General features: G+C 36.0%; 1 protein-coding gene across 1 annotated transcript in view; it reads right to left on the bottom strand.

Annotated features, from left to right (window-relative positions):
* The window catches only part of LOC100869272 (putative G protein-coupled receptor No18), a 58897-nt gene that overhangs the window by 9893 nt on the left and 36354 nt on the right, over nt 1-12650 (bottom strand). The window contains exons 2-3 of the mRNA XM_003695609.3: nt 1834-2063; nt 1171-1308 (exon numbers count right to left, since the gene is read on the bottom strand). Coding sequence (XP_003695657.1) covers nt 1171-1308; nt 1834-1989 — 294 coding nt within the window. The 5' untranslated portion in view covers nt 1990-2063. The remainder of the gene's footprint in view (nt 1-1170; nt 1309-1833; nt 2064-12650) is intronic.

The following is a 12650-nucleotide window of genomic DNA, read 5'->3' as shown; positions in this document are numbered from 1 at the left end:
GATTTAAATTGCAAATTGTTTAAAAAGTTTATTAAACGTTTAATTAATATCGATTAAATTATCGCAAATAAACCGAATGTATTCGATTGGGAGGAGAATCGCGTTAATAATTAATTTTCCAAGGTTTCCCTATTGTTCGTATTTATCAAAGCGTTTCATCGGAAAAGAGTAATCGCCTCTATTGAGAATCGTGGACATTAAGAATGGTCCCCGCAGTATCCGGTTGATTGGATCGGTTCCGTATCGAAGAGCGTTCATTACGAAACGACTCTGGGCTCCAATCTATATGCAAAATTGCTATTCACCGTTGAAGAAGAACGAACGATCTGTGTTGGTAATCGTCACTTTAAAGCCGAGAATGGCTAATGTGTCGAGAAACGAAGAGATCGTTCGTTTTTATAAACGAATAAATCTATAGTACGCTCATTCGACTTTTAATGGCAACGTAACGAAATGATACGGAATTTTTAATTATGAAAACGTTCGGATAAATTTCCCTTTCACTTAATGTTAATTAAATTTAATGTGAGGCTTTTAGCAGGTTCTCATTCGTAATAAAATGGGGATATTAATTTCTAACTGCGTTAAAACGCAGTCTTCTTTCTCCCGCAGTTTTTAATTTAATTTTCAATCATGCTAATAATGCTCGTTGAAATTCGTATCATTGGATAGATCGGAAAATATGATATGGGTTTACACGTGTCTCTCTATGGTATATAAAAAAATCGTAATAATTGTAATAATTGTCTTGCAAACTTTTACACACAGATACAATGTCTCTATAAACGGGTTTTGAAAACGGTGTTAACGCCAACGTAGTGACCATTTATTAACTTCGACTTTTATAGCATGATACATCGTCCCAACGTTCCCGATCGAAATATCCCTCTTGTTGATTTACGTAGCAGCAACGCTCGAGAAATTTCTTCTCACACGAGCAGTTCGAACTTTTCGAATGGAAAACCACGAAATATCTCAGACGTCCCCTCATCGATCGTCCATTCGTTCCACTTAATTTCTCTACTCCTTTTCAATTCCACGTTATCTATATATATATCTTAAACTTCTAAATCGAGTTTAATTAAAAATATACACATACATATTTTCCTGTCCTGATATTTTTACGTTTTTATCCTTACGCCCTAGAGTTTTAAATATACTCTTATATACCTGTAACAGCACTGCTGGTGGCATCACGGCCAAACCAACCAGCAAATCCGCAGCGGCCAAGCTGGACACGAAACAATTAGTAACGGACCGTAGACGCCTAGTTGTTATCACAGCGGCAATTACCAAAGTGTTGCCCACCTGTCATACAAGTAGAAAAAAAATAAACATTTTATTCCGTAGTATTGGCGAAATTTGCGCTCGAGAGAAAGGGAAACAAACGATCTAGTCACGCGCCTAATCTTGCCAATTTTAACAATTCGATCATATCCCGCGCCATCTATTCGAGTTTGTTGTTTGCAAATTTTCTTTCGACACGAAAAAAAAAAAAAAGAAAAAAGTAACGAAGCTGAATAATTCGAACGAAACGACTGAATGAATAACTCGATACGGAATAATAATAAACGGGGGGAAGAGATGTCAAGCGGGACGAGAAAAGGATTTATTCCGATAATTATCTCGGATAAATATTCATCGTCGGTTTCAACAATCGATCCGTCGATTAACGATCGTTGTTTGCGAATTTCCTCAAACAACTTTCTCCCGTTTCACAACTGGCCTTTCACAAACGGCAGCCATCGAAATGGTATCGTATCACAACCGACATCAACCGGCGACAAAGCAAACCACTCCTCCTCCTGTACAGCTCGCTTAATTGTTGCTTACTATAGTGACGATGATCAACATGGTGAACAGCCCCGCCAAAACGAGATCCGTCCAATTCGGTAGATAATATTCCGTCCGCGTATCTCGCTCGCCCGACGACACCGTGTGATTCCATTGATAAACGTCCCCATAGTAATTGGCCGTTTGATTCGCCATGGCGCTTTACCCCCGCTCCATTGACCATGACTTCCGCTCGGCGATTTCCGCATTTCCGTCCATCGTGCGCCCTCCTGGAAGACGAACATATCTTTTTTTTTTTTTTTTTTCCTTTTCTTTTTACCTTCGATGAAAGGATCGTATCGATTTTTCCTTCTATCGATCACGAAAGAGAGGGGGGAGGGGGAAATCTTTCGTCGATCTCGTCTGACCGATTGCCTCGAAAGTGTATTCTCGTTCTCTCGCCGAAAGAGCAAGATTATGGCTGGATGTTAAAGAACAATGGGTTTTAGAGGAAGAAGAAGAAGAAGAAGAAGCTTTTGAATGGATGTACTTTCACACGTTTCGACTTTTTTGTATCGGGGGATACGAAAAATTCAATATATGTGCTAGAAATAAAGTCGTAAGTGTAAAGGGGAATATCGGTCTGGTATCGATTTTTTCTGAGTGAAGAAAGAGTGGAAATGATGAAATTTGATCATAATTTAGATTGAAAAATTTTTTATTATTACGATGGTATGAAATTCCTAAATATATATATATATATATAAATGATGATGAATGATGTAAGTAAGAAGATATCTTGGTATATTTCTTAATAATAATAATATTAGTTATGATAACTATGAAGAAAATTATTAAAAATGCACGAAAAGAAACCTCTTTGCATCCCCCTCATCCCTGATTGAAACGAATTATTCCTCTCCTTCGATTCCATTAATTTCTCTTTCGTTCATTCGTAAAATTCATCTTTGAATCGATCAATACATCCTCGTATTCGTATTCACGTAACGAGATCGATCGCGTGATCGAGAAACTTTTACGTAGAGAAAATCATGATACGTTTATGATATCTGGTGAAACTGATCTGAAAGTTAATATCTCTATTGTTTGGTTCGAGGCCACTTTGCGATGTATATCGCAAGCCATTTGGGATTATAATCGGGATCGAACGAATAAAAGAATCGCATTACTTTTATCATCCTTGCGAGAGTAACGTTTGTTAAATTGTATCAAAATCGCGGCAACAGTTCTCGAGACGTTCAGAGATACGTTGGATTATATTTTTCAAGAAAATCTCGAGTAGAGTCATCCGTTTGAAACGAAGAGTCGAGTTATACAGCTCGACTTTATATATTCGAGCTTGGATTAGCGAATATAAACAGTGTGTGCACGATGTTACAAAAGATCTGAAGTTTTATAAGAGGAAGGAATAAGAGGAAAATGAAGCGAATCACCAAAGAAAAGAATGAGATCTCGCCGTGCAGAAGTTAAACGACCTTTCGGATATAAAACTCTCGGATACCGTTTCGAGTATTTCGTCTGAAGGATTCGTTTTGTTCACCGGTTGCACCGGTTTCAATCATGTTTTAATAAACATATACATATATACGCTTAATGGAACGCTTACAATTATTCGAATTTTATTTCTCTTCTAATTGCACGATTTCAAGTTGCATTCTTTTTTTTTTTTTTTTATTTTTGAGAATCTTGCTTAACAAAATGCTTGCTTAGCAAAGCAACTTCAAGATCAACGAAGAAAAAAAAGAAAAGAGTGAATAAAATTAGCGCGATCGAAGGCAATTGCAACGCTAATTGTATTTTGCTTCAATTCCAGTATTAAACGCTCATACGAAATATATCATTCATAGAAATATATATTCCATCGGTGATTTCTGAGAATAAAATAAAATTCGCATCGCTGTACGTCATTGATACGTGCCTCGTTAAGATCGTTATATTTATCATTCTTAAGCATCGATTAATCGTATAAATACAAATTAATTGGAATCTCAATTTTCTTTCCTTCTTTTCTATCTTTGTTATCATTGATAAAAAATAGGGAAGAAATGAAAGAAGTTTTATCGGTTTATTCAACTCGATTAAAAATTAAAAATCGAATTATCGATGTTTGCAAATATTTAGATTCAAAAAATATCGTAATCGATGATTTTTACTTATATTTTACATTGCCTTTAAAAGATATTCTTTATGAAAATAACATCGCTTTGAATTTTAATTGCTCGTAAAGAGATATCTTTTGGCTGAAAAAATAGAGAAATGGAATTTAAAAAGAAAAAAATCGGAATCCCTAAAAATTGTTAAAATTTTTTTAATATTATTTCTAGACAAATAACTTTTACCAATATAATCCCCCGTATCGGTTTTTACATACGGTGAAATTACAGAAGAAAATTATCAGAGTTTCGAATACCTTTTGAAATTGGCGAAACAAGTACGCTAAATTCTCTTGGTGCGAGTCTCATCATCGAGACGCAGTGGCAATTAACGTGCTAAAGGATCCGTAATTTCGAAAATCGTACGTATCGATACGAATCACGACGCTGAATCTGAGGGAGGGTTGAGAGTGATTAAAACATCGACGATGCGAAAAACTTGGAAGATTTTTCTCGATCAACTTCTCTAATCGAAGGAATTTGTTATTCGAGAAATAACAACACGAACGATACAAAATACAACGTAACAATATCGAAATGGAAATAATATTTATACAATACGGATATAATAATAAAATCATGGAATAACGAATAATTACACGAACGAAATTAATTACAACTGATTGAAAAATGAATCGTGCACGCGTACGCAGGAACGTTCGTCATTTTTAATTATATCGATGTTTCGCTCTTATCACTACGAAACATAAACCTCGATCAAAAAGGTAAATATAATTTCCCAATGTGGCTATATGCATGTACAATGCATCATATTTCCGATCCATATTTCGATAACGTAGTTTAATATCGATATTATTATCGTAAAGTACGCGATGTTTAATTCATAGAATAATCTTCCAAATATCCCGTCGTACCATAAAAAGAATATCGCAGAATATTCCGAAAAAAAAAAAAAAATTTCCGCATTGTAAAACTTATTTGTTGAAATTATTTGTCCCAAATTTGTAACTTGTCACTATTCAAACGAGCCACCATGTACACTAGCGGAAAAGTAATAACCTGTCCAGGTATCGCGCGCTTTTTCCTCCATAAAAATTTGTAAAAAAAAAAAAAAGAAAAAAAAATGTCTTCCACTGTTGAACGGTAATGTGGTCGTAGTAACGCGGTTATTTTTTTTCACGGGGTGTGAGAAAACGTTAGAGAGAAACGTTGCCCTACATTTACGCACCTCGAGAAAAATACTTTTAAGCGATAAAGGAAATCTATAAATCATTTTCTTACCAGGATAAATGATCTCGGAATGTCGGAGAATTTCTTCCTTGTTACGGTTAAGGACGAATTTAATGAAATCCAATGAGAAATTAAATTCCACTTTTGATTCGCTTTTTTCTTCAATATTTTAACGATAAGACGCATCTTATGAAAATGGATTCGTACACATTCATTATCGCACTTCGAGGAATGTTATTGATTAACGATAATAATGCTTTCTCCTCTACTTCCTGCATCATTTATCATTTTGAGAAGCTTTTTAAATTCGAAACTTGTAAATCGTGCTCTCCGGTATTCTTCAGAATCTTGTTTTGTTGATAAAATAAATAATCGAGGAAATATCTTTTTTCCCCTTAATATATCGGAGTAGACAAGTTTCTCCTTCTCTTCCCCCTTCTTCCGAAGATTTATTCGAAAGCTGATTTAAAAGCTGTCAATGAATGATAGAAAAAAACTTGAAACTTCGTTATACCAATACTGCATTTAAATAAGCCGCCGACAAAAGAAGAGAACGTACTTAAAAAGTTGAAGGAAAATTTAGCGAGTCTGCGTCATCGATTTCGCGTCATCGATGAAAAAAAAGAAAAAAACTCGTATTTACATCTTTCCTTACTCTTCTTCCCTTCAATTATCCGTTCGGTGGCTAAGTTGGAACGTAAACAGCATAAATCTAACGCAACGACCTCGTTTGTTACACCATGTTTCACTGAACATCCGTTTAAATTTATGTCAAGAATAAAAGAAGAAGAAAAAAAGCATGGTTTGCGTGGTGAGCGAATGGAATAGAAAGACGCTAATTATTTCGCTAATTTATCGATCGTAGATTTAATTGGCAACGATCCCAACCCGTTACACCACGATTAAAAGTCTATCAGAGTATAACCGAGATTAAAGAAAACGTGTAATGCATAATATATCGTGTAAGAGTGGAATATTTATAAGAAAGGAATATTTCAACCGAGATGACGAGTTTCAAGCCTCGAGTTATAAATTTCTACTTGTAATAAAGCTAGACAGACATCCTACTCTATCTAGCGCAGAATAATTTGTGGCCTAGCACGCGAAGCCAACTCGTGTATCCCATCCTCGTACAACCTGCTGCCGTTATATCGTATATTACTATTTCAATAATCCTCACGATTCAACCGTTTTAAACCGTTTTAATAATTTTAATAAGAGGATGGAATTTACGCGAAAGCGTGGTGTATCCTCTTGTTCTTTCTCCCTTCTTGTTCTCCCTTCATTCCCGATCGAAAATGATCGTCTTCGCGATCATTTATTATTGAAGCAAGGATACGATCGAAACTGTTCTCGAAGGCTCTTCTAATATTCTGTACGCTTGCCACGCAACAAAACGGCGGTTTAACGTAAATAGCGTGGATTTGAACTCGATTTCATTCACAGCTTAACCGGGAAAGCGTCTCTTCGACTCGAGGAGAGAGGGTGAAAAAACGTGGAATCGAAACGTCGACGATATATAATCGAATAAGAAATATTTTAAATCTCCATTTCCACGGAGTTTCACGAATGAATATCTCGTTCCACTTAACTTTCCCCCTAAGTTTTTAGACGTTAGATAGTTTCGTATAAACTCAAAACGAAGAGCATACTTTCCACTTCTTCCTAACGTGTCACTTTCCAATCTGCTCGCGTCTGAAAAAAAGAAAGAAAAAAAGACGAAGCGATCGAGAAGTAGCAAAAAGCGATGGAAAAAAGACGTGACGCAAGAATTTCCCATTACACGTAAGAGACGGTAACGAGATGAACAAGGTTCAACGAAACGTTTTCTTCGTCCTTCGCTTAATTTTCCGCGACGACATCACGAGCGGAATGATACAAGCCGTGCATATACACACACACACACATATATATACGCACACCGTGTGTACAATACGGTGGAATATTCGAGGGCAGGAAGGGAAATGTATCCTCTCGCGAGTCGAGGTTTAATCCTTTCCTTTTCGAGGAAAAAACCTGAGGCAAAGCTCTCTCTCTCTCTCTCTCTCTCTCTCTCTCTCTCTCTCTCTCTCTCTCTCTCTCTCTCTCTCTCTCTCTCTCTCTCTCTCTCTCTCTCTCTCTCTTTTCAATTGGTTGAAAAATCGAGTTGCAGACGATGGAAGACCGAGAGATTGTGAGGTCTGACGTTCCCCGGCTGTGTGGAGAGAAGTTAAAGAGGAAACCGTCTTGAAAAGAATGCAGGGCGCGGTCGAATTTATCACGGTGGAAGTTTTCCCTTTGACTTTATGGCGAGTCGAGTCAAGTGGTTGTTGAGAGATTTCTGCTGCGCCGCCGCTGTATCGGATCTTTGTTTCTTCTCGACGTTTCATCCGTGAGTATCCGCTCTTTCATAGGGAGGGAGGCTCTCTGGGAACGAATGGAGGGGAGGGGATAGTAGTGGAGAAGGCGGATTTAAAGAGGGCCGGTTGGTGGTGGTCGATTGAAATTTCGAGCGAGAAGAAACTTTGTTGCCTTCGAAAGCATCGAGTATGAGCGATCGATGTAAGCTGGTTGTCGTGATTGGACAAGTGGAGTATATCAATCGCACAGAAGTAAATTGGAAGACAATTGTAACGATTCAAGGATAATTAATCAACGTTCTTGGGCTGGACAATTATGATTTGATGAAAAATGATAATGGCGTAACTGACGTATACGTGTCGGAAGAAATTTTTTTTCTTTAAAAAGAAGCAACAGTGTCAACCTCTGTTTAATACTGCGTGTGTTTATATTCATTCACGAGCTCGCGTTGTATATAAATATTTTCGCAAGCTCTTCAACTTTCTACGCAACATCCATCACGTCCCAACTTGACAACCGTTATATCACTCTTAATCACGCGCACCTTTCGACATCTTTTGCAACCCTGTTTCCTTCAAAAATAAAATATTCAAAGTTTGTTCACTTGCTCGATTCGAATTCAATTAGCAATCGAGTAAAATCGTGTAAAATACACGTGAAAGTAAGAAAATTCCTTCTGATCTGATATGATGTAATAATTTGTCGACCAACACGGTTCCAACCAAGGTGAGAGCATCCTCGATTCTCCTGAGAGATTCAAGATTAGCTTTCGCGTTATATTATTTGAATCGATCATTTATCAAGTGTAATTAGAATTAGTGATTTATCATTTCGATAAAATTACGTGGATTAAACCTCGTAGCGTATAAGACGATCGATATTTTCTGATCGATCGAAATTAGAAATAAAAATTTATAGACTGTTCGAAATTCTGAAGTGTTACCAATCACGTACCGTATTTGGGTACATAATTAACAATGGGAAGGGATTGTGGATCGGTTCACCTCGTAAAAGACGGATGGTTTATGACTTTGTGATTTCACGAGCTTGGATAACGGTGCAACAAATTGCATCATGAATTCGAAATTAGCCTCGAGCTAAGGTTGCGCAAGGTTTCAGCATATTCGTGCAAAATTGCCATCTAATTACTTTTACCATTAAAAAAAAAAAAAAAAGAAGAAAGAAAAAAGAAGAGAAACAGAAACGGACGTAATGAAATTTTTCTAAAAACTCGAAATGTAAAAGTTAAAAATTGTATTTCAAGCGTTACACATAACGGTGGAAAAATACTTTTTCCCTTTTTGCTATTACTTCTTCGCGACTAATGTAACACGGAAATCCTATTCCTTTTTCGCAAACTTTGTCCTCAAAGGAAAGAAAATGAGAGTGGAAGAGGAAGAAGAAGAAAAAAATAAATATCTCTTGGATATCCTACTTTATCATTTCACTCCAGCCTCACCAAAATGTCGCTATTAATTTTTTCCGGCGAAATCTTAGGCGATTCCATGTAATTAGAAAAATTCTCCTCCTCCTCCATTTTCCAGACGACTTAATATGCGCAACGTGAAGAGGGGCTTTATGTTCCTTTGATTTACTAAATCACCGTACACGAACCTGGCCTGGATTTTCACTCTTTGTTCACCCTATTGAGTTGGCCATTGAAAAGGAACTATAGACTCGAACTTTTAATTATTATTCAGAATTTTCGTAAATTTTTTCCTAGAAAAGAAATAAAGTTGTACCGCTAAAATTCTTCCTATCTTTTTGTAACGAAATACAAAACAAATCGACGAATAAAAATCGCCTCTTTGACAGTGGCACTATTCAAATTTAAATTTTTAAGAAGAAAATACCAAAGAAATACTTTACGAATCGTTGTGGTAACGAAAGAAATGTTATAATATTTGCATAGAGACAGAGATTTAGATCTATTCGATGAAAGGAAATTTGAAATTTTTTTTTTCACTTTCACCGATGCAAAGCAACGAGAAATTGCCTGAAAGTGAACGATACGAATTATTAACCGATGATTTTCAATGAAAATTGATACGTCCGCTCCGGCAATAAAAAAAAGAAAAGGAAAAAAGGAGAAGGAAGATAAATCCAATTGCGGATCGGCCTTGAATCAATCGCGTTTCGATCGATCAAATAGTGATAGGGATACTCTCAGGTGGAAGACGAGGGATATCTGGTTAGTAATAAATAATCGCAGGTTTGATCCGGTTCACGATGTATAAAACACGATTCATAAAACTGGATCGGTTGAAATAGAAGACGAACGAGCTCGTGGATCCTTAGATAGTCGCCAATGCCTTTGGAAGTACATAAAAATGGAGCAAGGAGAAGGATATTCCTGCGTAATCGAATAAATCCTAGAAGCGTCTTATCGATTTTTTTTTTTTGGAGATTCGAAAATACAGATTGGAATTGATATGGCAATTGTCGAACGAAATTGGCAATAACGTAGATAAATGATCTTGGTAATATATTTGTATGTTTTATGCGAAAAATTTTATAGACTAGAAATTACTCATTTGCTTTTACGATTTAATCTCGAATTTTCGATATTCTCCTCTCTATCGAAATATCGAATATTTCTATTTTTTTTTTTTCTTTTTTGCGTATATTTTGTGCGGTTTCGTGCAGATACTCTCTTTTGATTGATTGACGAAAAAAAAAAAAATGGAAAACTAGTATTCTCGATTATCGTTCGATAATCCTCTCTTTCGATTGCAAAATTTTCGGTGTAAAAAAAAAAAATGGACAATTTTTCACGAAGATTCCGTAAGGACTCGAGTTTTTTCGATTGAAAAAAGAAAAGAAAGAAAGATTTTATTGTTCCATTGTTAAATATCTACTAATTTCGATGACTGAAATTATCACCAAACGAATTGTTGCAAAATCACAGGCTTGATTCTTTACTTGGTTCGTGTTCCAATCGTAGGACGAGTGTGGAACGTTGGGCGCAAGTGATCCGGATTAAACGTGCAGGGCGTCTGATGACGTTACAAAGGAACGCATTTCCTTTGAAACGATGCGTCGGCAAATGTTACACGGAGGGGGGTGAGATTGCACGATTGTTCGAGAGGAGTGATTATTGTCGTTGAATCTTCCACGGGACGAGTCGAAGAATTAGAGAGTACGAAGGAAATTCAGAGATTCAGACGAAGCAGCCAGGATCTGTGGAATTCGTCGTCTTGTGTGATCTGTCTTTGTCGCAATATTTTTTAATAAAAGTTAGTTGGCTTTTCGAGGGAAAAATTTCTACCTTCTACTCTCTTTATACACACGTATATTCATTCGTTCAACTCGGTGAATTGGAAAGAATAAATAATTTCTTGGAAAGGTAAATTACATCGTGGATATAGTATTTTCCTTTTTTCTTTCGGTTTGAATCAGCAGAGAATTTCCCCGACATCTTCGCTAATTGCTCGGATATCGATCTGAAAATTACGTGACTTCTCGTGAATTTTACAGATTAAATGATTAAATCTTCCAAGCATTTTTTTGAGGGGGAGGGGAGTAAATTAACGATCAACTTTTGTCGCATCATTTGCTTACGAGAGAATCAAAGACGTTTAACTCGTGATATGAAATATTATAACGAATTTGAATGTCCATGAAAATACAGTACTTATTCCAAATTTACCGAGCAAATCGTTGTATTTGAAATTTTCATCATTCCTCGAGTTCGTTCGAAATCGAAGTGGCATTGAATAAATGCAATTTCCATTAGAATCTTGCGGAACGTCCATTATAAACAAATTATTTTAATTACCTTCGAAACTATTAAATTCCTGCGTGTGAAATATCATTTTCTTTCGAATTTGTCGAGACATTCGATCGTCTGTTAAATTTAACGCAATTGTCAATTTTCATGTACGAAGCGACGAAAGAGTTAAATCGAAAGAAAAGAAATAAAAATAATTATCTCGATGCATATTTCCCTTTGTATAGAAATTCGTGAAGTTTCTTACTTCGAACAAATGGATGGAAGTTGGAAAAAATTGGATTTATTTGTGTAATGTAACGTTACGATGAAAAATGAATATTTGGCATAACAATCGTAGCTGTTGAGAATATTGGCCAACGTGATACGTTATGATTGACAGGCGAGCATCCGGAACATGTATCAAAACCATCGCTTTATCCCAAGAAGATAATGTGACTGTCAGATCAACAGCAGGACTTATTCGTTACTTGGTTCTACGATTGTACAACGAAACTTTCATTCTCGTCGTCCAAAGATTATTCGAAATTTTCCTTACGAATTTTGATCTTTGACGGAAATGAGACGAGCCTCGAGAATTTCACAAAAATTGGAAACTCCGCGAATCTAAAAATTCATCTCTTATTCAAAGTTAATTTTCTACGTACACAAAAAATTCTATCATATTTTTTCGATTTACTTTTTCATATTGAATTATTATACTATCAGTTACGGAACAGGTTTCGATCAAAGCCTTAACAAGATCAAAATTTGTTAAAATTTTAATTTTTAACGAAACGATAAGTTTCGAGAAATTTTACAAAAATTCGACAAGCAAAAAATTCTACTATATTTTTTCAACTTAAATTTTCGTGTACAATTATTCCACTTTGCAGAATATTTCCGTGTAATGTTTCGAAAAAAAAAAAATAATAAAACGTCATTACAATTCCATCGAAGAAAACATCTCACATTTTCAAGTTTCGAGAAACCTTACAAAAATTCGACCCATCGCTAATTCAATTTTCCACGCAAAAAATTCCACCATATATTTTTCAACTTAAATTTTCGTGTACGATGATTCCACTGCTTTCTTTTGCGAAATATTCTCGTGTAATGTTCCGAAAAAAAAAAAAAAAAAAGAAACCGTCATTAGAGCGTTACAATTCCATTAAAGAAAACATCAGCAACGAAAAACGACAACTCATGAACGAAGCGAAACCATCCTCATCTTTCCTCCCAACAACATTACTAGTTTCCAAGGGTAAAAATTAGCCTGGTTCCAACTGTCGTTGTTTTTCACGGCTGTAAGACAATAATTCACTCCTCCTGCCTTCAACTCTCTCTCTATTTTTCTCTCGCGTACGCGAAACTTTTGATCAGACTCAGAGAGAACTGGCGTTGCATAAAACAACGTCCATCCACTTTCGCCGCGCTTCTCCCCATCCTCATGGCTCCGCCAT

Source organism: Apis florea, unplaced genomic scaffold (genome assembly GCF_048593485.1).
Source record: "Apis florea isolate Af1SG1 unplaced genomic scaffold, ASM4859348v1 contig_3367_pilon, whole genome shotgun sequence".
In the NCBI taxonomy this organism is placed as follows: domain Eukaryota; kingdom Metazoa; phylum Arthropoda; class Insecta; order Hymenoptera; family Apidae; genus Apis; species Apis florea.
Note: the sequence above shows the minus strand (reverse complement) of the source record. Positions and strands in the feature narration are given on the sequence as shown.